The sequence below is a fragment of the Euprymna scolopes genome, chromosome 3 (genome assembly GCF_053919585.1).
Source record: "Euprymna scolopes isolate OS-2025 chromosome 3, ASM5391958v1, whole genome shotgun sequence".
Lineage (NCBI taxonomy): Eukaryota > Metazoa > Mollusca > Cephalopoda > Sepiida > Sepiolidae > Euprymna > Euprymna scolopes.
Window position 1 is genome coordinate 185,661,104 of NC_136484.1, and position 27,662 is coordinate 185,688,765.

General features: G+C 31.8%; 1 protein-coding gene across 3 annotated transcripts in view; it reads right to left on the reverse strand.

Moving 5' to 3' along the window:
• Nucleotides 1–27,662, reverse strand: part of LOC145260389 (uncharacterized) — a 649,016-nt gene that overhangs the window by 228,434 nt on the left and 392,920 nt on the right. For all 3 annotated transcript variants that reach the window (XM_080118365.1, XM_080118344.1, XM_080118355.1), the window contains exons 7-8: nucleotides 13,773–13,923; nucleotides 8,238–9,686 (exon numbers count right to left, since the gene is read on the reverse strand). In XM_080118365.1, the coding sequence (XP_079974491.1) occupies nucleotides 8,238–9,686; nucleotides 13,773–13,923 (1,600 nt within the window). The remainder of the gene's footprint in view (nucleotides 1–8,237; nucleotides 9,687–13,772; nucleotides 13,924–27,662) is intronic.

Sequence of the window (27,662 nt, forward strand, 5' to 3'; positions counted from 1 at the left end):
AATAAATTTATAAACAAATAAATAAATGGTAGAACCATGATTGGTTAACGCTCGTATCTGATATTAAAATGAACCGTCGTGCCCGTCAGTATTCGTTAGAAGCAATAAATTCTCTGGGTGGAATCAACCAAAGTGCCAAAATAAGTACAAGTAAAAAAGTACTTGAAAAGCGATGGCGGCTAAGTGGTTAACAATGAGGGCTGACAACATGGATGCACCAAGTTCGAACATAGTTCGTTCCACAGAAACACTTTTACTTAGAAACGTTAGCAACAATCACATGTAACTCCCTGGTATTCTTCTAGAAAGAATTCCTAAACAAAGATATCGGAGAAACGAATGCTAACTAATTGACCATCATTAATGGCGATGAATGATGTTAAGTAACTACTTTTTGGTCTTTTAGACATAAGAACGTACACTTCAGAAGAAATGATCCTTTCCATATATGAAGTATACTTATTGCTGTTTTAAAAAGGTGTCTCGCGTAAATGATATATTTTCATTACCATTTCCATCGTCGACTAAAGTAGACATGTGAATTGGTACTTACAAATACAGAATGTCACGACTGGCGACAACCTTTTGTAACTCTAAGGTTTTGTTTAGTCTGATATATATATATATATATATATATATATATATATATATATATATGTGTGTGTGTGTGTGTGTGTGTGTGTGTGTGTGTGTGTGCATTTGTGTGTGTGTGTATCTGTGTAGAGAGAATAAACTGTGTATATTTTCAAGGGAATACATCTATTTGTCCGTGAATTTCTTTTGTTTTAGTTCGGGATGCATAAAACAAAAGTAAATGACTTATTTATTAGGTTAGTGCAAAAATAATGTCGTTTTTGACGTTCAATTTTATGTAAAAAAAACCCCACAAGATTTTTGCACCAACCTAATAAATGTCTATACTTGACAGGAGCACTTTCTTTTGTCGATATCACAAGATGTTTCCAAAAATCGGATATAATAAGGTTGAAAACTCAGGATAGGATGAAAATGTCAGGACACGACCAACGTTTGAAGAAGGGTTAAGATCAAAATGACGCCATATTAAATCGATGATTTCCAGCGATTGAAAAAAAAATTAACGCATATTCTTAAATTAGACTCATTCAATCTACAATTTTACAATGATAATGATGTTTATAGCATCAAGAAATACTCTTTCAGACTTAATACATTAAAGACATTGCCAAGATACTGCAAAGAAAGTGGACTTCCCTTATCGTGCTAGAAAAACACTTACACCTGACAGTATTATGTATCTTTACAAAACCACCAATCACCATGCATTTGGTATTATTGTTACATCAGAACTTGTGCATCTACCACTAGTCCTTCCCTCTTAGACAAGGTCAAAAAATAATCTCACATCTAATAGAGACCGCACTATCCACTAAGCTCCAATGCCTGGCCTATCGTCGCAATGTTGCATAACTTGCTTGTTTTACAAGCAGGTTAATGAAATGTGCTCCGATGAACTCGAAGCATTTGTGCCATACTGGAGGTGCCTAACCCGACCAGCATAGTTCCAGTTCTCAGATGTCAGCAAAGTTTCTTCATGAATAGTTTCCTCGCTTGAAATGCTAGACTTTGGAATTTCTTCTCTGTTTTCTGCTTTCCTGACTGTATGAAAATGCAAAAATGCAAATATAATTCGAGCAAACATCTCGCTGCTCAACTCCCTAAATAGTGTCCTTGTAGATGTGGTCCCGAATAATATCCCCTTCTGTCCAAGTGGAGATATGCCATGTTTGAGGTAAATAAGAGTAAAAGAAAATTAAGTGAATGTTATTGGTAAGAGGGTGATCCCTCCTCGCCCTACAGCTCTCATTTCACGGAAGAGATATTACTATTCTTTCTCTATCGTAAACTGAGATCCAATCTCTGTCTCTCAACACGAACACCTTATTATCATTGCATCAAAGACTTTCATTTCTTACTCTGTGTACCAAAAACCAAACAGAATTTCAACAACCAAAATTATTTTTAAAGAACTTCCCATCTGTGGAACACATTGCCGCGTTCTGCTTTCCTATTTACTGCAATATGATTGTCTTCAAGTCAAATGTTTACAAATACATGTCGCGCTGACAATTCCATTAAGTGTTACTAGCGGGACCTGAGGAGATTTCACAGAGGCATCTACCATATGTAATATATCGTTGCTAGACATTCTGTGGACGTTCAGCTTAAATGGAAACCCAGCATTATTATTGTATCCCTTTTATTTACATTGTAAAAATATTTATCTAATTAATCTGGTTAAAGTAGTATCAGAATACATCTGGTTATTACGGTTTATTTCCAATATCTTTATAGAAGCCTGTGACATATTCCAGTGTATGGACGCCCGGTGCAAACGGAAACTTCACGATATTATTATACCATCTTTAGACAGAATAGATACTACCCTTGTATCCTGGCCAGAAGACCAAGAAGGTATATTTTAGTTTCACATACGGCCCAAGAGTGACACCATTAAAAAATTCGCATTGCGTCTTCAGTGATCGGGAGCTCCTATTTATTAAAAAGAATAACAGAAGGCGATAACATACTACGAACATTAAATTATTTATATACTGTTTTAATTTTCGTAGTATGCTATCACCGATCGGTTAATGTTTAATCTGGACACAGTGACACGTGTACGTACGTACGTACGTTAAAAATACTACGGTATTAATATATAAAGTCGATTTGGCTTGATTGGCCCTGATACCCGAATATATAAAGAATTATACTGATTCACTAATACTGTACACGCAATAACCCTTATCCCCGAGTGGCTTCCGAGCCTTGTGGTGACCTCCATGTAAAAAAAAACCCAAAACATAAAGAATTATAGTTTACTAGTTTATAAGGAATTAATGCGAGTTATGAACAAAAATGTTTTCTTCATTATTTTTGGGGCAATAATAAAAGCAACGTGCAGCAATCCATGTATTAAGACAGAAAATATCGCATTTAGCATTTTTTGCCCAAGGTGATTTTAAACGTGGATATTGTAAGAAAAATAATCACCTGTTCTGTTTTAGGGGTAGAAACATGAATAGAGAATGCTGCTTTTCTTCTGGGGAAACGAAAGCGACGCAAACTTTCGGTTATTTTATTTTAAAATTAGAACTGCAGAGTTATAGACGTGCTGATCGGACTGAAGTACAGTGATGGGCAGTTGTAAGGGGTCTACTGTTGCAATATTTTTGTCATAGTCGTGCTGGGTATCATCACAAAAGTATTGGAAGATGATATTTATATAACCAGGGATGATAAAAACGAACCAATCAGAATCGTTGTATAAAATATATTAAATCTCTTTTTCAATCATCTTGATACGGGAGAAGGAAAACTGTTGATTTGACCTGGAATTACTTGCAATGCAAAGCTTCTCTGACTGGATAATTGCTGCTGATTTTTGGTTAGGCAACTACTAAATAATTTTGTTTTCTTTATGATAGACTTCACTCCTTTTCCCTTTTTGGATAATTTTTTTTCTTTCACAAGAATTGCTCTCCAGCCAAGGTTTTACGTTTTCACCCGTTGAGTAGTACTGTCCAAACTCACAAGATTTGACCCCTCCCCATGGATTTTTCAAAGCTAATTGAATGGAACACCCTTATCGGGGAATGCCGACGGGTCTGCCTGGGCGCATTTGGCCAATCAAAATGCTGTTCTTCTAGGGTGCCATTTTTCGAAATCCAACTTTCCCGATTTTGTGTGAGATTTTCCACCCGTAAGATAGGAATGAATAACTTCATCTTCTTCACGTATCAACGGAGACAGCGACTTATGTATCAGACGCAAGTGTGATAAGCCAACGGACAGAAGCGCATAGAGAGATGCTTGGACGTAAATGCGATCACTTTATATAGGCGTTTATTGCTGGAACCTATTTAAAAGATTTTGCAAGGCTAGCCCACAAAGCTTCCTACAGAATAGACGTCAAATATAATATGACATGACAGTTAGATACGAGGATCGGTCATTGCACTCGATTAGCAAACGAAAGCAAAAAAAAAGAAGAAAAAAAAACAAAAACAAAACAAAACAAAACCAAAAACCAAAAACCAAAAAAAAAAAAAAAAAAAAAAAAAAACGATATCTGAGTGTTGATGGTGTGAGTTAGGAATTTTAGCTTTCAAGTCTTTTCCTCTTTTCGAAAATATTTATGTATTCACTCGCAATAAAACAGAAACGATAAATCTATTCGTAATATTTTACACATTGTTCGAAGTCACTCGGTGCAACAATGTCGTACATATATATATATATAAACACCCCGTTTTCTGGGTAAATATCCACCTATTAAACACACACATACACATATATATGCATATGTGTACATATATACATACATATATATATACATACTATATACATATGCATATATACATATATAAATATATTTATAAATATATACGTGTATATATATGCACATATATACATATAGAGTGTCCCAATAAAATGTATACACTCTCTTTAACTTATCTCAACTTGCTACATGAATACAGTATGCTACGTTCCCAAGAGATATTTAGGAATACAGAATGGCACTTCCAGCAGGATGGAGCACTCCCCCAGTATCATCATGACGTAAGAACATATCTTGATAGTCACCTGCGAAACAGATAGGCGGGACGAAGAGGAAATATCAAGTACTGTTCACATTCACAAGATTTGACCCCTTCCCCATGGATTTTTTGGGGAAGGGTGGGGGATGGGGGCCATGTTAAACACAGGGTTTACACCACAAAACGAGCTACAATGAATGAGTTGAAAGCAACCATTGAAAGAAGATATGTCAACATACCAACTGAACTGATTTTTTTTTACACAGGTATCACCACTTATCAAGGCCCGGAAGCTACTCGAGGATGAGGATTATGTGGTATACTTTAGTCAATGTGACTATAGCATAGTAAACATAAGTAGTGGAGATTTTGTTAATTGGATTCTTTAGAGGGACGGTTCATCAAGAACTTGTTTACGTTGGACTTGAAGATAATTAGATTGTAGTCAGCTGGAAAGCATACAAATGGAAGAAAGTCATATAGACGTGCAGTTCTAAGAAAGAAACTTTGTTCATGGAATCTACATTTAGGTTTAGACACAGATAAAGAGTGTTGGAAATTATTGATAGTGGTTTTGGCTAGACGAGTGTTTTTCGTGAAAGTTTGGCGAGGGGGGACCATAGATTGAAGCTCAGACGAGCACTTACCATGAAAATAACGATAAAGCAGAGGCAGGCTCGCAATGTCTCGTCTGTGGGAAAGAGGCCGCAGGGAAGAAAAAAGGGCACCCCCGCCACTAAGCTACGAAGTCTATTTTAAACTCTGTCAAAGCAGGATAAACTGCTTCTAGCAGCTCCTGCCCAGATGTGGCAACAGTACTCCATCATTGGCTGTACCTAGCTTTTATATAGGTAGAGAATCGCATCAGCAGTGAAATATTTACTGGAACGATAGAAGGATCCTAGCATTTTTCCAGCGACCTTGGCAATGGATTTGATATATGTGTTCCATTTCAGATCAGGAGTAAAGGTCAAGCCCAGAGGCTTGTCAAAACATGAAGTCCCCCCCCCAAGACAAGAGTCATTCAGAAATTTAGTGATGTAAAGATAAAAGCTTGATTCTAGATGCAATAAAAGTAACCAGCTACCTCTTTCCCTATTGTAACACGAGCTTAAGTTCAGAGGAGAAAGAATCAGAGAGAACTTGGTCGTTTACGGTTTTTTAGATGTGCTACCAGAGAGTGTCGTGTCGTCAGCATAAATGTCTACGAATCATGTAAGGATGTGATTTGGAAGAAGAACGTTTCCGATTCAATCCGTGAGCGTTGTTAGCTGTTCATATACCACAATAGTCAATAATTTGAACACATTCGATAATTAGCTGGTTTCTATATTTGTTCACAGTATTTTGATGTATGAAACTTTTCATTCATGTACATTTAAAGAGTGTACACCTTGTATATATAGAGAGATGTGCATATGTACTTATATATACATATCTATTCACATATATTCATATGTTTACGTATTCATATATATATATATATATATATACGTACATATGCATATATATACATACATAAAATATACATATATACTCGCGTTATATACATATATACGTATATACATATATACATATATATACACATATATACACATACTAATGGAAATTTTGAGTTAAATTATGTATAATTTCAACAAAATTATCGTTTGACAAAAGAATTACAGATAATTATTAAAGTATTTTCCTTAATCCATGGATTTTCAATAAATGGCTTATCTCATCAGAGGAAATGTATTTAGCGAAATAGATGTGGGTAATTACGAATTTTTCTTATTAGGTAATCGTGTATAAAGGATACTCAAAGTTGAAATTATGAATATGCTGGTACCGTAATAAAATCCAACAATAGTGGTATATTCCAAGATAAAAAAATCCGAGGCATGTATATTTATTAATCCATCATTTTCAAAAGTGGAAGGGGTACTTCAAATAATTCGATATCCGTAAAGGCAAAATGTTGGAGTGAAAGCAATCACAAACACACATATTAGTAATGGGACGATTACAACATTTTTCCCGAGTCCGATACAATTACCGATTCTGCATTAAATTTTCGATTCCGACACAATTATCGATATCGATTCTTTAAAAATCTCTAAATATAAAGTTATTATTTTCCCCGGTAACCGTAAAAATACGTGTTAAATGTGCAGATATTTTCTTAAGCATAAAAATACATATGTGGGAGATGATCTGTCATTTTAGGTTTACTGGTAGTTAAAAATAAATAAATATTTAAAAAAATGTTTTATTATTATTACCAGCAATGGAAGATTTTGCTTTAAATCAAATAAGAAGACAATTAAAAGACTTGTTTTAACATTGAAAAATAGGCACAACGTTCCGATTTTGATATGGATTCCGATACCCCAGATGTTCCGAGTTTTCTTATTCTCAATTCCGATTACTATTAATCGTCTTAACACTAATATATATATATATATATATATATATATATATATATATATATATATATATATATATATATATATAAGGCTTCCTTCAGTCTTGACAGACTATAGATACCCACTGTAAGGGTGCCTGCGCGTGACATTTTTGTGGCTAGAGTTGAGCAATCCCCAACCACACCTCTCCTAAGTCGACTTTGTTGAATGCCAGTGGCAAGTGGAGGTTCAGGACGACTGGAAACAATGCCGATATATATATATATATATATATATATATATATATATATATATATATATATATATGTGTGTGTGTGTGTGTATATATATGCATATATATATAAGTGAATTTACTTTACAAACAAATGGCTACACATAAGCATACATGTTTCAGCTTGATTCAGTAAAGGAATCGCTTCGTCAGGCCAAGGACATCTCTGCAGAGATGTCCTTGGCCTGACGAAGCGATTCCCTTACTGGGTTTTCGCTGAAACATGTATGCTTATGTGTAGCCATTTGTTTGTAAACTAAATTCACTTATTTTGGCTCTGTCTAAACATTGAGCACTCTTTTGGGAGACACACTTATATATTTTGTTTTGAACAAACAAATAATTACTACCAATACAATATATATATATATATATATATATATATATATATATATATATATATATATATATATATATATATATGTGTGTGTGTGTGTGTGTGTGTGTGTGTGTGTCCTTTTATATAACTAACAGATATACATGCTCATTGTGGTCACATATTTTTGCTAGTTTTGGAGGATTATATAAATAACCCCACAATACGTAATGCAAAGTAAATTGTACTGGATTAATTAAATAATGTTTATCCATTGAGTTATTTATATTTATCATGTTTGAATTCATGTTCTGAAACATGACAAATAATGAAACTCTGACGTCATGCTAAACTATAATAATATTGTTGACGTAATTTTTTAAGTTCTGTTTATAAGACAATCTGATGAGTTCATTTGATAAAACCTTCGATGCGGATTCAATTTTCAGTCAGAAAATCTGCTTTATTTGTTGGGAATTTATTATTGGCTATTACTTCTGAAAGTACTTAAGGTTACCTGTGTTTTGAAATTTACCACATATTCATTAGTGAGAGACCATGCGTGTGCGTGCGTGCGTGCGTGTTATATAACTTTGTTCTTTAAAATTGTAGTATACATCGACTGAAATTGTAAAAATAGTCAATGGAACTTAACTCACCTTCATACTTGAACAGATCGCACAATCGTCCTTTGTAATTTTCAGCACACCAACAGCGAAAGCCAGATACAAGATCCTCACAACGTCCTCCATGGGTGCACGGGTTTGGTTGACAATCATCCATATTCACCTCGCAGTGGGAGCCCTCAAATCCAGCTGGGCACTTGCAAGAATACGTGCCTAGTTGCTCAAGACAGCGCCCTCCGTTGAGGCACGGGTTTGGAAAACAGTTATTTCGCAGTTCACAGTGTGTGCCGAGGAAACCGGGTGGACATTTGCAGTCGAAGTCAATGCTTTTCTTAGTTGACTCACATGTCCCGTTATTTTTGCAAGGTTGGGAGGTGCACGAATCGATTTCCTCACTGCAAGTGCGGCCCGTGAAACCCCGCGCGCAATCACACTCAAAGTCGTTCTTGTAACTGACGCATTGGCCGCCATTTTTACACGGTTTGCGGTAGCAAGGGTAACGCTTATGCTGGCATTTTTTACCCCAGTAATTTGATAGACATTTGCATTTGTACTTGTTCAACAGGTCAATACACGTGCCACCATTCTGACAAGCGTTCGCTGAGCAGTCATCAATGTTGGACGAGCAGTTGCGCCCTTTAAAGCCTTTTTTACATATACAAGCATAACTTCCAAACGTGTTCTCGCATCGACCTTCATTTTGGCAAGGATTAGATTGGCACTCGTCAATATCATGTTCACAAAGCCGACCATTCCAACCGGACGTACAATTGCAGTAAAAGTCATTTTTAACCGAAACACAGTTCCCTCCGTTATGACATTCGGTTGTCAAACAGGAGTTCACATACTCCTGGCAGAATAGACCTATGCGACCTTCAGGGCACAAACATTTAAATGTAGGAGTTTGGTCATCGTCAGTTTCCGTATCATCTTCATTTTCCTCAAATCTGATACAGGTCGCGCCCTCTGCACATGGGTTTCCCCGACAACCTTTGTTAGTGACCACCTCGCACATAGGCCCCATAACTCCTGGTGGACATTTACAAAGATAGCCATTTACCCGATTAGTCAAGCAGGTACCACCATTTTTACATCGGACCCGATCGCAGGTCAACCCGACAATTACACCGTCCCATCGGTTCTCACACATCCGACCTTTATAGCCACTGAGGCAGACGCACGAAAATGTCCCGTTTTCGTTCTCCAAACAGTGACCCCCATTGTAACAAGGGAGCCCTTGACATCGATCTGCAAACTCTTCACAGCGGGCCCCCGTATAACCGTACGGACAGCTGCATACAAAGCCGTTAATATAATCCCTGCAATTACCCCCGTTCATGCAAGGATTAGAGGCGCATTCGTCGATTTGAAATTCGCACGTCGAGCCAGTAAAACCGGGAGGGCATAGACAGGAAAAAGAATTGCCTAAATCCAGACAACTCGCTTCGTTCAAACATGGCGTCGATTTGCACGGATTTAAACCTACAAAGAAAAATGTTTACTTTAAAGCAACGAAAGCAATTTTCAATTTAATAAATGAATCCCCCCAATCTACAGTAAATAAACTTGTATACACGTGGAAAATTAACAATTATAAAAAAAGATACAACTATATAACAACGAAAAATAAACACGAAAACTTAAATAGTGAAAGAATTATCAGCTTTTTCGGAGATTTTAAAAAAGGACAGCTGTTACATTCGATTTTAAATGAAATAATATTGATAATGCTTTATACCTATAACAATTTTTGCTTCATGTTTACGCAATCATCAATGCAGGAAGTGATACTTACTACTTGTCAGTAGAGTTGAGCCAAGTTAACAAAGTCAACCTTCGCTCTGCGTGTAAGCGCCTTTCCTCTTGGCCATCGGCAATTAACATTTAAATATAATCGAATTTAAGTACTTATGAAGTTATGGAAGCGGGCTGTTACAATCAACGGCTATGCGATTAAGAGTATGCTGCCATCTTTTAAGTCTCTCTATTTCTCTCTCTCTCTCTCTCTCTCTCTCTTTCTATATATATATATATACATATATATATATAAAGCAGTTTAAATTTTTAGGGATTCTAAGTTCAACATATCGGGCACTTAGCACTTTCATAAGACGAAGTACTGGTGGAAAATATCCGAATATAAAAGCGAATACAGCTATATAAGAATAACCCCCCCCCAGGAAACCTTAATTTTAATTGTAAAATAGAAAATGTAGATAATACAATATTTTCCATGTAAGCGATGGTTTAAAAACATGCATACGAAGGCCCTGCTGCTTTAACAACAACGGCGACCACGGCTCTCCAAATTGTACAGCCATAATAATCTCGGGAAGACAAGTAAAGACGGAATTTTCCTGTTGCTTTTCGAGAGTGTATCTCCCCCGTGAGTTAAACGCGCCCTCAGATATTAACTTGGAAATTTCTACGAATCGGCGCGGTACATACGTCATTAGCCTTCCTAAATCGCCACCCATATGGTACTGGCCAAGCTCATCGTTACTTAACCGACGATCTGTCGAGAACCGGTGTGTCAACATGATTGTCCCGTATGTTTAAAAACGGGACAGCTATTAAATTTGTGATTTCTAGTGGAAAATACCATTTCCTCAATAACAAAATTTAAACACAATCTAGTACGTATTTCACCAATATATATCTATCTATCTATCTATCTATCTATCTATCTATCTATCTATCTATCTATATATATATATATATATATATATATATATATATGTATATATATATATATATATATATATATAACAAAAATACTACTACTAAGTGTAATAATACTTTTAAACCATTACTCTTAAGAACTGTTCTGTAATATGTTAGTTAACAGATAAAACTATATAAGAATAAAGAAGCAATTGGTTTAAGGTGAATGACGCAACTGGCTTTTAGTACGATAATGGAATTATTATTAATATATACAAAAATTGATAAATTATTGTACTACGTTATAAACAAAGAAAGGTTAGCAGAAGTTAGACTGAATGAGAAATAACAGGGAGTCTGATTAATAGTCATCTCAAGGACAAAGGGGTGTTTGTACGTGTGTCCCTGTGTGGTTGTGAATAAAGATTACAGTTATTGAAAAGTACTTGAATGACCTGAAGGCATGTAGGCCGGAAGTCAGGGAAAGATTAAACTCGCAACAATCGTAACGATACAGTAGAATGAAAAATAAGAATGCGCAGGCGCAATGGCTTTGTTTTTTTTTTTTGTTTTTTTTTTTTAGCTATCAGAGGTGTTCTATAGATTCCAAACCAACAGGAGTTTGGCCATTAATGCGATGGCGTGTTCTTTGTTGACCAAAGTGCATCAGACGACATATGAGTTACAGAAAGGGCCAATGACCTATAATATAATACCAGTCTCATGGACATTAAAATCTCATAATACAGGGTGTTCCAAAAGTTTTGGGAAAATTTTAAGTCCTCATATCTGCTTAACTATGAATGGTAGTAAGATGAAAGTGATGCTATTTGCAAGCTAAATGCATTAAGGCTTTTGTAAAGCTATTGACGTTTTTTTTTTATTTCTTTCCAGATACTTATCCTTAATAGTTCTCGAGAGATTTAATGTCAAACTGAGCCCAATACTTTTGGAACACCTGTACTAAAATATACTATCATAGTCACGCTGACATACTTCTTCAAATAAAATTAAAGCAATAAAGCAACTTTTAGCTCTCCCAATAATAAATGAGTTGCTATTTGGGAAGACCAGTTGTTATATGTAAACCAAATCTCATTAAAAAATTAATCCACATAAGCAATCGTAGAAAAAACATGGACGGTTCTAGCATAAAAGTCCCATAACAAAATAAAAAAAACCAAAAACAAAACCAAAAAATAAAACAAGGAAAAAACAAAACAAAAGAAAAACCAGCAATAATAGCAGCATACGCCACGTCGTTTTTTAACGTTTCATTTCTGCTGTATTTTATTTATCATTTTCTCTTGGGGTCGCTACCCTTCGATTTTTGATGTATTTCTAGTTAACGCTTTTTCGCACCCCGTTTTTAGCGAGATGCTTTCATCTATATCCTATAGATAGAGAAAAGGTATACTTTATTTATAGATCCGTAAATATAAATGTTTGATTGTCTAAAATAAATTCAGTAGTTATTTTTTTAATAGAAAATAACAACAGTGCAGTTACATTGAGACTGTCATTATGACTTGTATCAAGTATTTCAAATATGCGGGCCGCGTACGGGCTGTTGCAAGTTTATTTACGGCCCGCACAGACAGCAAAGAGGAAGGAAAATATCAAAATACGAGGAATATCAGAAAAATAGTGAGAAATTCTTATTCATCCTCGCTTTTCGAGTTTTCACTATTTTTTATCAAATAAAATAAAACGACTTACATGTAGTTATATGACGAAAACTTATAAATGATTTACAATATTCATGTAGAAACTTTTCACATGACTAGGTTGATTGATGATCATTTGCCATGAGAATGTTTACCCGATATGCCAAAGATTGTCGACAACAAGTGATGTCAAGCCTTGGGACAAAACATGACAATAATGGTAGGTGCTCCAAAAAATACAAGCTCATGTACCCCTCTCGACGTAAATGCCTCCGATAAATCTGACAAGCAGCAAAATCCCACCCCATACACAGTAGAGATGTCGAGATGCCAGAAAGCATTCTACTCTAATAGTTTCTTTTCTAGTACAGCTAGACTTTGGAATTCCCTTCCGGGTTCCTGCTTCCCTGAGTGTACTCACATGTAGAAGTTCAGGTGTGATGGAAACAGACATCTTGCTGCTCAACTCCCTATATAGTATCTGTTGCAATATTTTTGAGGTATAATGGGGTATGATCCCGCACAGTCGGGAAATTCTATTTATAAACGATGCTGCTAGAAACTGACGAATCAATTTAGTTAACGTTCTGCTACCAACCAATCAGAAACCAGAATTGTTCCATAAATATTAAACCTTTTCTGTAGCAACTTCGCATATGTTTTTTTCTTTTCGTGTCAACACGTGAAGAATCTTTTGTTCTGTCTACTGAGAACCAGTCACCTCCAGGACTTGTGTAGAACAACTAACCATCGGAAACTGTTCTGAAAATAAACATAGCTTACAACTCTGCAAATCATGTCCCAGATGGTTGCCCCCAACATCAAAGTGGCACTTTGCCTTGATTGGGGTGAAAATGCAATAAAAAGGTGTTTGAACTATTGTTATTTATATGCATTGGATTTGTTGCTGTTGCATTCGGTAAAATTAAACTATTAATTTAATTTTTGTTATATTGAAATGAAGAACACATTTATATTTCATACTAATTATTTCGTTATATATTTTGTTTAACTGCATGTACATTTGTACTTGAATTTTTGAAATTTTTAAAACCATTGCATATCTCTAAATTAAAAAAATGTTCTGCAATAATTATGATTAAACAAAATCAGTTATAATTGTAGAAATGGGGCTCTCATGACAACACAAATTGACTCCTATCGTCTTGGTGGGACTCTTATATTGACATGCGTAACTTACGTGAATTAAATATAGTCGTAAGAAACTGTTACTAACCAACGTGAGTGATCTTAAGAGTGAATTTAATGATTCTGGTCGCTTCAGATGGCCGGTATGTGATATACATTGCGTGTCCACTGGGGAACTTCAAGCCAGCATGATTTCTACAAAGATAGATCGGATGATTACGGGTCGGATAGTCGGAAACCTGGAATAAATAGAAAAGCAAAAAATGAGATGACTTGCAATAATATGACACGGACGACACAGATTAGACACCCGGAAAGAAAGCATTTTAGCTCAAACCACGTTAGAAAAACAATATTAATTAAAGTAACAATGAATAGAAAAACAATAATAATACAAGAAACAAGTAATAGAAAAAAATTAATTAGAGTAACAATGTATAGAAAAAACAATATTAATTAAAGTAACAATAAAAGAAAATTAATATTTATTAAAGTAACAAGGAATCGAAAACAATATTAATTTAGTAACAATGAATAGAAAAATATTATTAATAAAAATTACAATGAAAAGAAAATCAATATTAATTAAAGTAACAATGAATAGAAAAACAATATTAATTAAAGTAACAATGAATATAAAACAATATTAATTAAAGTAACAATGAATAGAAAAAACGATATTAATTAATGTAACAATAAAAGAAAATCAATATTAATTAAAGTAACAAGGAATCGAAAAACAATATTAATTAAAATAACAATGAAAAGAAAATCAATATTAATTAAAATAACAATGAAAAGAAAAACAATAATAATTAAAGGAATAATGAAAAGAAAAACAACATTAATTAAAGTAACAATGAATAAAAAAACAATATTAATTAAAGTAACAATTAATGGAAAACAAATTTAATTAAAGTAACAATGAACAGAAAAATAATATTAATTAAAGTAATAATTAATAGAAAACAAATTTAATTAAAGTAACAATGAAAAGAAAACAAATTTAATTAAAGTAACAATAAAAGAAAAACAATAATAATTAAAGTAACAATAAATAGAAAAACAATATTAATAAAAGCAACAATGAAAGAAAAATAATATTAATAAAAGTAACAATGTATAAAAAACAATATTAATTAAAGTAGCAATGTATAAAAAATAATATTAATTAAAGTAACAATGAAAATAAAATCCATATTCATTAAAGTAACAATGAAAAGAAAATCCATATTAATAAAAGTAACAATGAATAGAAAAAAATATAAATTAAAGTAAAAATGAATATGAAAACAACATTAATTAAAGTAACAATGAATAGAAAAAACAACACAAATTAAAGTAACAATTAATAGAAAACAAATTTAATTAAAGCAACAATGAAAAGAAAACAAATTTAATTAAAGTAAAAATTAATAGAAAACAAATTAAATTAAAGTAACAATGAACAGAAAAATAATATTAATTAAAGTAACAATAAAGGAAAATCAATATTATTAAAAGTAACAATGAATTGAAAAACAATAATAATTAAAGTAACAATGAATAGAAAAACAATATTAATTAATGTAACAATGAATAGAAATACAATATAAATTAAAGTAAAAATGAATAGAAAATCAACATTAATTAAAGTAACAATGTATAGAAAAACAATAAATATTAAAGTAACAAGGAATATAAAAAAATAATAATTAAATTAATAGAAAAATAATATTAATTAAAGTAACAATGAAAAGAAAAACAATATTAATTAAAGTAACAATGAATAGAAAATCAATATTAATTAAAGTAACAATGAATAGAAAATCAATATTAATTAAAGTAACAATGAATAGAAAAACAATATTAATTAAAGTAACAATCAATAGAAAAACAATATTAATTAAAGTAACAATGATTAGAAAATCAATATTAATTAAAGTAACAATGAATAGAAAATCAATATTAATTAAAGTAACAATGAATAGAAAAACAATATTAATTAAAGTAACAATGAATAGAAAAACATTATTAATTAAAGTAACAATCAACAGAAAAACATTATTAATTAAAGTAACAATGAATAGAAAATCAATATTAATTAAAGTAACAATGAATAGAAAAACAATATTAATTAAAGTAACAATGATTAGAAAATCAATATTAATTAAAGTAACAATGAATAGAAAATCAATATTAATTAAAGTAACAATGAATAGAAAATCAATATTAATTAAAGTAACAATGAATAGAAAAACATTATTAATTAAAGTAACAATCAATAGAAAAACAATATTAATTAAAGTAACAATGATTAGAAAAACAATATTAATTAAAGTAACAATGAATAGAAAAACAATATTAATTAAAGTAACAATGAATAGAAAATCAATATTAATTAAAGTAACAATGAATAGAAAATCAATATTAATTAAAGTAACAATGAATAGAAAAACAATATTAATTAAAGTAACAATGATTAGAAAAACAATATTAATTAAAGTAACAATGAATAGAAAAACAATATTAATTAAAGTAACAATGATTAGAAAAACAATATTAATTAAAATAACAATGAATAGAAAAACATTATTAATTAAAGTAACAATGAATAGAAAATCAATATTAATTAAAGAAACAATGAATAGAAAATCAATATTAATTAAAATAACAATGAATAGAAAAACAATATTTATTAAAGTAACAATGAATAGAAAAACAATATTAATTAAAGTAACAATGATTAGAAAATCAATATTAATTAAAGTAACAATGATTAGAAAAACAATATTAATTAAAGTAACAATGATTAGAAAAACAATATTAATTAAAGTAACAATGAATAGAAAAACAATATTAATTAAAGTAACAATGAATAGAAAATCAATATTAATTAAAGTAACAATGAATAGAAAATCAATATTAATTAAAGTAACAATGAATAGAAAAACATTATTAATTAAAGTAACAATCAATAGAAAAACAATATTAATTAAAGTAACAATGATTAGAAAAACAATATTAATTAAAGTAACAATGAATAGAAAAACAATATTAATTAAAGTAACAATGAATAGAAAATCAATATTAATTAAAGTAACAATGAATAGAAAATCAATATTAATTAAAGTAACAATGAATAGAAAAACAATATTAATTAAAGTAACAATGATTAGAAAAACAATATTAATTAAAGTAACAATGAATAGAAAAACAATATTAATTAAAGTAACAATGATTAGAAAAACAATATTAATTAAAATAACAATGAATAGAAAAACATTATTAATTAAAGTAACAATGAATAGAAAATCAATATTAATTAAAGAAACAATGAATAGAAAATCAATATTAATTAAAATAACAATGAATAGAAAAACAATATTTATTAAAGTAACAATGAATAGAAAAACAATATTAATTAAAGTAACAATGATTAGAAAAACAATATTAATTAAAGTAACAATGAATAGACAAACAATATTAATTAAAATAACAATGAATAGAAAAACAATATTAATTAAAGTAACAATCAATAGAAAAACATTATTAATTAAAGTAACAATGAATAGAAAAACATTATTAATTAAAGTAACAATCAATAGAAAAACATTATTAATTAAAGTAACAATGAATAGAAAAACATTATTAATTAAAGTAACAATGAATAGAAAAACATTATTAATTAAAGTAACAATCAATAGAAAAACATTATTAATTAAAGTAACAATGAATAGAAAAACAATATTAATTAAAGTAACAATGTATAGATGAAATAAATTATTTTGTAAAAAATTGGGAAAAAGGACATTCTTTTGCCCGGTACATCAATAGCTCAACACATTAAACAAAATAATACACACGCTATCTATAAGGTCTCGACACAGTATTATTGCATATCAGCCTTGCAACTTCGCTGATCGACTATAAAAGTGCTTACTAGGGAGAGCTTGGTTTGTTTACCTTTCGACCCTGTTACAGTGGGGAAACAAATAAATATGTGGCACAAGAAATCATTTCATATGATGGAAGGTGTGTCATTTACAAGTTAAATCCATTAAGTTACATTTTTAAGGCTATTAAATTTTTTTCAGGTCCTTATCCTATATAGTTCTCGAGATATTCAATGTTAAAAGGTGACCAATACTTTTGGAACAACCTGTACTAAATTATATGATCATAATCACTTTGACACACTTTTTTTTCCCTGAGTTAAGCAATTTTAGCGAATAATAAATAAGTTACCATTTGGGAAGATCAGTTTTATACGTAAAATAAATCTCATTAAAAAATTAATACACATAAGCAATCGTAGATAAAACATGTACGTTTTTAGCCTAAAATTCTCAACGATAGTTGACATGAATTAAAGTACAACAAAATACAAAAAAAAAACAAACAAACAAAAAACAAAAAAAAACAAACAAAAAACAGCAATACTTAACCTATGTGTCCACATTTTTACGGACATCCTGTATATATTTTAAAAGAAACATAGTTGAAAATTAGCACATAGACAAAACGATGAAAAAACTGACGAATCTAATTATAATATAAAAGAAATAGACAAAGAGTTTAGATTTTGTATAAAGGTCAAGGACTGTTTATTTATCTGCGAATGAAATTAAGAATAAAATTATGATTTTGATACAAAAATAAATCTTTGCTCACATTATATTCAAGGGGGATAACTTTTCCAGGATAAGAAGCGACCCTTGTGCCTGGAATATCGAATTTATAAAAGAGCCGATACAATGCGTCTCTGATCGCGTTAGGCGGGAGCAAGAAGTCTCTCTGAGAAAGAAGTTTCCCAAGATGCTTGTGTTCTTGGCCTTTGAGCCAGGAGGAAAACCCTTCATATCAGACAATTGCTAGAGTGCCTCCTTGGGGGAGCTGGTTTCCCACCCCACATTAAAAAACGGGCTAGCGCCTAATTTGCTCAGTGTGAAGCAAGTAAGAACAGTCTCTGATCACGTGACAAAATTAACGATTATTCTAAATAATGATATATAAAAATATGTATCATATATATATATATATATATATATATATATATATATATATATATATATATATATATAAATATACTATGATATTACGTTACTCTATAACATGGTTTACTTCGTGTTTATTTCAACCCATCAATATATAAAAGTGACATTGTCTGCCTGTCTGTGTGCGGAACGGTTTCTACCAAGTTACACTGTCAATTTTTGGTATACTAACGCAAAACTTTATATGTAGGATATTTGGACCTGTGAAACACATTCGATTTGAATTTTAGTCGATAGAAAGAGCCGCTAAGGGGCCAAAATTGAAAAAAAAAAAACGAAACATAATAAGCGTAAGTCGATTTAAACTCGCGCAAGTTTACGTCTATACGCACATTTTTTTTTTGAAGTCGCTACAATTTATTGCGTACAATATAATAATCAATGGCTAGTTGGTTTTGTTTTACGGCATATCAACCCTTTTTATGTTATTTAATGCCAAATCGAGTTATTTTGAAGAAACATTCTTTTAATAGAATGTATATTTTTTCAAGTCGGTTTCTATTTAACTCATAGTTGGGACCCTAACAGGTGCTACCACTCAGGTCAGAGTGGACCTGTGAGCAATGCCAATTAAAGAATGGCGCCACACTTCCCAAAGCCCACAAGCTGGGGCCTCATCATCGAATAGAGTTTATATATATATATATATATATATATATATATATATATATATATATATATATATATATATATATATATATATATTGAAATGGGTATATTTTGGCAGAACGTTTTTTATGTTCTGTTCAAGTCTGACAAAGTTGCTGGGTCGCTGATATGATTCGGTAACAGAAACGTATGTAACTAAAACAGATAAAACGGTAATAAAATAAAAAAAATATATTTGCGCTGCAATATTATTGAGCACCACCTTCAGGTTTGTACTAATTACATGTTTTGCTATATATATATAGATGGACCAGTGGATAAAGAGGTCAGGCTCATTACCCTGGAGTCCCGATTTCGAATCTCGCTAGGTTCAGCCACTCTGATGAGTCGTAGACGACGAAACACGTGTCAGTGGATAATTATATTTTAAAAATAATATATATATAACTGCTTCATGGACAGAAATTTTCCCCAATTGTCAGAGAATATGAGAACTAAAGGACAACAAAAGAGCAGCGAGCGTTACAAGGTTGCCGCATGTAAGCTCAAATTGCCCTTTTTACCTTCACAATTAATCTGAATATTTATTCAAGTTGATATGAATACATATTTTCTTTTACTATATTTATTCAGATGTTCTCTTAGTATTCTGGCCTTTTGATATTTTTTCATCGTTATTTTTATTAATAAAAATGCTGACATTTAAATCATAATTGTAAATGAAAAAAATTATTCGTAAATTTGTTTCGTTTGCTGAGGGTAGCAAAATATCTTTCAAGAAAAAATATAGAAATAATTATTTTTCATCCGAATCGTTTAGTTGTTAACACTTCAAAGACTATACAACAATGACGCCATTTCGTAACGTAAACATGCTTATTAACATACATTTTAAAGGACGACAATCATATTCAGACGTAATTATATATATATATATATATATATATATATATATATATATATATATATATATATATATATATACATACATATATACACAGATATTATATACATAAATATGCATATATATATATGTATATATATAAATGCATACATATATATTCGAACCTACATATACATATATACGTATATATATATACATATAAATATATATACACATATATGTACGCATATATACACACATATACGTATATGTACTCATACATACACACACATATAGTCTTGGAAGTTTTTACAACCACTGCACTAGTCTTAATATTATTGTAGGTATTATCAGTTGTTTACCATAAAAACTATTTCAAGAATTTTAAAACGAAACGCACACACACACACCCATATATATATATATATATATATATATATATATATATATATATATATATATATATATATATACATACATACATATATATATGTGTGTGTGTGTATGTGTGTGTGTGTGTGTATGAATTTTCTAAGTAGTTTGTTTAACCAGATGCCAACCATTCTAACCGAGATATTCAGATTTTCCCTTTAAGTACAATTGTGGGAATTTCTTTTGCATTTTGTTCATCAAGTATATTTTCTAAGCAGTTTTTGAAATTCTTTTTCATGAGTACTGTTATCCTATAATTACTGGAATTTTGGAGATCTTCCTAAGATTCCAATTTCTTTTTATGTAATAAAGAAGAATTTGATATTTCGTTATCGTTTCCCTCTCAGCCCAGTTTAACCCAGCGTCATTTGTTTCTACTATAATTGCTTATGTCTCCCCCTTGTCACATATCAATATGCCAGGTTTAATGGATATACATTAGTCAATGTGATTATAGCGTAGTAAACATAAGTAGTGGGAATGTAAATTGGATTACTTAGGGGGACGGTTCATCAAGAACTTATTTACGTTGGACTTGAAGACAATCAGATTGTAGTAAGCTGGAAAGCAGTCAATCGGAAGAGATTTCCACAGGCGTGCAGTTCTAAGAAAGAAGCTTTGTTCATGGAATCTACATTTAGGTCTCGGAACAGACAAGGAGTGTGGGAAATTATTGATAGTAGCTTCGGTTAGATGAGTGTTTTTCGTGAAAGTTTGGCGAGGGGGGGGGCATAGATTGGAGTTCAGATCAGCACTTGCCATGAAAATAACGATAAAGCAGAGATGGGCTCGAAACGTCTCTTTTGTGGGAAAAAGGTTTCAGGGAAGAGAAAAGGGTTTCCCCACTAAGCTTTGAAGTCTATTTTGAACTCTGTCAAAGCAGGATAATCTGCTTCTAGCAGTTCCTGCCCAGATGTGGCAACAGTACTCCATCGCTGGCCGTACCTTGCTTTTATATAGGTAGAGAATTGCATCAGCAGTGAGATATCTACTGGAGCGGTAGAAGGATTCTACCATTTTTCCAGCGACCTTGGCAATGGATTTGATATACGTGTTCAATTTCAGGTCAGGAGTAAAGGTCAAGCCCAGAAGCTTTCTACCCATGCCAAATTAGCATCAGAGCGTAGATGGTGTAGAGATAGAAGCTTGGTTTTAGATGCATTCAAAGTAACCAGCCACCTCGACCCCTATTGTACCACATGCTCAAGATTAGAGGAGAGAGAATCAGAGAGAACTTGGTCATTTACGGTCTTTGATGTTCTACCATAGATGATAGTGTCGTCAGCATAAATGTCTACGAATGATGTCATTGCTGAGACCAATCACCTTTTTAAAAGCATTTGTCCGTGCACGGTTTATGTTCAGTAAAACACTTTATAATACTTCAAATAAACTGTCTTTGGATCTTAAATTCAATATGTATTTCTCTCGTATTTAAAAACCTTATCATTACGACAATATAACTGTAAGAAACCGGGACTCATAAAACTTGGATGTGGAGTCTGAATCGTTTCACCGTCGATACAGTTACCCTTTCGTTATACAAAAAGAAATATTTACACCAACTTATCTTTATATAAATAAAGGTATATGTGAGCGTGTGTATATTTATTTTAAGAATGTTTCTATATTACCATATATATGTTATACCTATCAAGTTTATTTTTCTCACTCTGACATTGATATTAAACCCTACTTTTTCGATTTAAAAACTATTTAAAAAACACTTCTTAATATATTCAGCCATGGATATGTGAACTACATTGAGCATAATTGCGTAGAATTTAGAATGAAAACATTCTAACACACGGACATGTTTTGATCTCTTTGTCTCTCTCTCTCTCTCTTTACACACAGACACAGACACACACACACACACACACACACACACACACACACACACACACACACACACACACACACACACACATATATATATACATATATACGTTTTATTTTTTATTACCGTATCTTTCTGTTAAGTTACATTATTGTTTCAGCTACCCGGCCGTTTTTTTTGGCCGTCTGTAGCTTGCTCAGACTTATACAGAAATGTTCGTTATTATGGGATGAAAGAGTGAATGAGGTCGGGGGGGGGCTGCGAGGGTGCGAGGAGGGCGGAAGAAAGAGAGGAAGAGAACAAGGGGGGAAGGTGGGGGAGGGCACTTGGTATGTCGGTAATGTTTTAGTTTTGGAGTTTAAGGAACTTGTGGGGGAGGGTCTGGGAAGTTTATTTCTGGTGTGGCTGAGGGCATAGGGATACATGGGGGGGGAAAGGGAAATATGTGGGGTAGGAGGAGGGGGTTACTTTAAAATTCGAGTCTTAATGCTAAAGATTTTGGCGTCTCGTTGGTGAGATGATTTCTTGGTAAGTATATCTTGACCTGTTGGGTGTTCGCTTATGTTTGGAGGCGGGGGGGGGGGCTATGATTCGGTTTATTTATTTAGTTTTTATTTTGTTGTTAATTGAGGCGGGGGGGGGGGCTATGATTCGGTTTATTTATTTAGTTTTTATTTTGTTGTTAATTGTTTGAGAGGGTTAGCTAGCGGTCGCGGGCGCAAGCACACACATGCGCACGTAAACACACATATACTTAAAGAAACGGTCACATGTACACATACATCCCCGCCCTGGCGTGCAAATATATGCACATATGTGCGCCTGCATGCATAGACACCCGCGTTTCTCCCGCTTACGTCAAACTTTCCTTAAGGTGCTAAAATTGGATACGTGTGAGCAGGCATGGTGCGCTCATACACAGATACATACACACACACACACACACACATATATATATATATATATATATATATATATATAAAAAGACGTGTGCCTATTTCTGAAGAGTGCAAGGATGAACGCATTTACAATATCTTGTTACCAAAGCTTTTGATTTTATCAGGCAGAAAATAAGTGGAGGGGAGCGAAGAAAAATTACATTATTATTATCAATAGATTTGAACACGCTTTGTTTTTAATTAATTGTTTTTTTTTTACAAAGGATAAAATTTCGCTTACTTCGGTCGATTTCAATGTCTTTAGTTTTTATACTGGATATCCTTTGTCACAAGTTAATTTTTATGAAGTATTTCTTAAAGAGTTACAAGCATATGTCAGAATTTACAAAAGGTCGAATACAAACTTGGCATATAAACACTTATATTCAATTCGTTTTTACGTTATACATAAAATTATCCACAGATACGTGTTTCACCATTTACGACTCGTCAGGGTGGTTAGACTTGGAAAGATTCGAAACCGGGAACCCAGTGACTGAGGTCCGGCACCATTTCCACTGTGTAACAAAACTCGTTAGTAGTAGAAGAGGTATATCGCATGTTGATGATGGTTGTTTTGTCAGCATCTGCATTGCATTTGCACGATTTTTACGACTTGGCACGCGAACTGATCTCTTGGTAACATCTTCACTTGAGTTCTAGGTTGTTGCTTATGCCTGACAAAAGCACATTGTTGAGGGAAATCAAATGCATGCCTCGGAGAGTTACTGGGTATGTCCATTTGGTTGAGACGTCCTGGATCGATGACAGGCTCCCCAGTTGTTAACCACGAGAAAACGATAATCATCCACTCTTCGATTAGGAGCAGCATTCCCCACATACTTCCGTCTCACGTATTAGAGAATACCGGGCAGAATCAGTAAATTATATGTTTATCTGTCTATTTATTTGTTTATCTAATTATATGTGTATCTATCTATTTATCTGTTTATCTATTTATCTAGTTATATATATATATATATATATATATATATATATATATATATATATATAGTCTTGGAAGTTTTTAACCTTTGAAACTATACAAAATTTTTTTTTCGGGGATTTAAAAACAAAACAGTATATTACATCATGGCTCCTCAGCAGTGTTGATCAAACATCACCTCCCTTAATTTTAGGAAAAAACATGTTACAAATATGAGATCTAGTTTCCTATTCTTAATTACTTTATCTAACCTATTCATGTTATAAAAATGAATTTCTTACTTGTGAGATTCATCTGTTTCCAAATTCAAATGGATATATTTTTTTAATTTACCTGTCTTGTATTTATAAGATTAGGATTAATCCATTTGACTACTTATCACCCACTACTATGATTTAGTATTTTGTATATTTACATTGTTATTTATTGAAAATTAAATATATATGAAAGTTAAAAATATTTATACATATATACATTTATTTATAATACATTTTATACATTACTAATGAAGTTTTAAATTATCTTTACTAATATATTCTGGTTAATTTTAAACGATTCAAAAGCATCAGGATAACAAAAATGCTTTATTTAACTATTTAAATATTTTAGTTTTATCCCTACCTTGTTTAATCATCCTTATTCCAAGGCTAGACACTGGTGGTAGCAAATCTATTAATTTTAAAGTAACGCGAGCTATTCTCAAAAACTCTGACATAATGGTTCCATAAAACATAAAAACAGGGCAGGCACTACCTTTATGTGGCTTACGCACTATTTGAAAGGGGAACGAGTTTCTTTTATCAAATATTTTATAAAGAAAAATCCCATCCTCAATTTTTATATCTAAATCCAGAAATGTAACATGTTGTCCTCTGTGTTCACAATTCAATTCTAACTCCTTTGGATATATAAGATGCTTATTTTTTTCGAATTAATCATTATCGTTTATACATATAAGGTCATCTATAAATCTTCTACACCCATGAAAGTTATATGTTTTAGATATATCAGTTTTTACTTGTGATGACATATTCGAGTCTATGTAAAGACAGATTTGGCCAAAATGGTGCAGGATCCAATCCCATTGGGATACCTATTGTTTGGAGTAATATTTTATTTCCTATTTGAAAATAACATTCTTTAATAAGGTGACTTATAAGTATTTTTAATATACCTTTAGAAACACTAGTTTTGCTATTTTTATTTTACACCAGAAAACTTTAGAGTTAGAAAAGTGTACATGTTTACCTCTGCCACCTTCAAAAGCTAAATCCACAGTATCATTTAATTCTTTTATAAGTTTTTCGTGCGGAATTTTAGTATATAGCATACTAAAATCATAAGTAGCTATAGATTTTGCTTTTCTTCTGGAATTTATTTTATCTAATTTTTCTTTCACTAGTTGTGAATTATTTACTATCCAGAATAGATTAATATTACTATAGAGTTTTCTTTTCTGGTGGAAATTATTTATTTGATTTATAAATAATTGAAATATTTTAGATATAGCTTTACTTAAAGGTTTAGTAATGCACGTCTTTGAACCTACAATAAACCTAGCGCTAACTAGATTTTTGTGCATTTTAGCTATCCAATATATGCATGGAAGTTTTTTTTTTCGTCTGACTTTAATCCTATTTTTTCACTAATAATATTATTATTATTCAGAATAATGCTATCTAAATTAATATTACTTACTTTATAGGTATATGAAACGTTACCTGTAATTCCTATTTCTAGAAAACGTTGTATATAATATTTTTTACATATAAAAGCCATATTGTTTGACGCTTTATCAATAGGAACTATTACAAACTTATCTTGAAGTATTTTAAGTTCCTCCAGTATTTCTGAATTTTTTAGAAGAGGATTAGTTTTTTAGGTTCTTTACATTTTTTATACATTTAACCTTTTCATTTACGCATTCAAATATATTATTTTTCCATGCATCAAACTTAGACTGTGCTAATTTATATTTCTTTACCATAGACATAATAAAACCTTCTAGTGCTTTAATTACTTCTTTAACGCATTTAGTGTTATTTAGGCTCTCTATAATTCGAATCTTTACTAAGGAGTTTTCTTAATTTAGAATTATTTACTATCTTTAAATCTCCTGTAATTACATGTTTTATCTCATTATTACAGAAAGGAGAGGAATTACATTCACAATCTGGAATATTTATAATATTATCATTTATATTTATGTGTTCTACCATTTTTTTTATAATTGAAAACCTTATTGCGTATTTTTTGCCCTAGTTTATATGTAACTATTGATTTTTGATCTTTTGTCTGTAGCTCATTAGGTAGTAATTGTATGTTGTTTTGTTTATTTAATATTTTTGGTAAATTTATATCATCAAAGCCTTTATTTTCATACAACACTAAAACATTTTTTGATTTCCACAGGTGGCTTTTATAATTTAGTGTCGATTATATCAAGAATATAATCGTACCATTGAACGAAATAGTCTTTCCTAATATATCGTGTCCAGTTGTAATAATATTATCAATGCTATTTCTTTCAAAACCTTCTTTTTTGTTTGATTAAGCAGTTGTCTAATATAAGTGAAAGCCTCAGAAATTTGATTAATCATAATATCTTTAATTTTACTAAAAAAAACCCTCGCATGAAATAGCTGATCCTCTATAACATCTATTAACAGTTCTATCTCTAATACCGTAGCGAGGGAAAGCTGAATATAATCAACCTATATATATATATATATATATATATATATATATATATATATATATATATATATATATAATTAGCTATCTATCTAGCGATGTGTGGACAACAGATTTAAATCGTCATGTTTTTTGATAGGTTGTCAAACTCTGTGACCGGTCAGTTTGCACCAGACAGCATCCGAACAGGGATTGGAAATGACGTGTCACATGTCACGTGTTCCGATTAGCACAAGCATAAAACAGTTGGATTGGAGACACCGAGGAAGAAAGGTGGGCTAAAACGAATCTCCTCATGAGGGAGAGGGAAGGGTCTCAGAATTGAGACAGAAGAACACTCCAAGCCAATGATCATCGATCATTCCCTTCTGCTATGACGAATACCTGGGAGTGAATAAAATACATAAAATCTCACATTAACCTGGGTCCTGTCTTGAGGTGTTCCTTTAAACAGATTCCAGCTCCCCCAAGGACGGTTGCGAATCTCTCAGAAGCAACAGCAGAAACAGGTATGTCATCATGTCATGTTATGTGTATTATATGTTCTGACACACAAGCACTCGGCAACACCTAGACGAGTTATGATCTAAAATAGACATT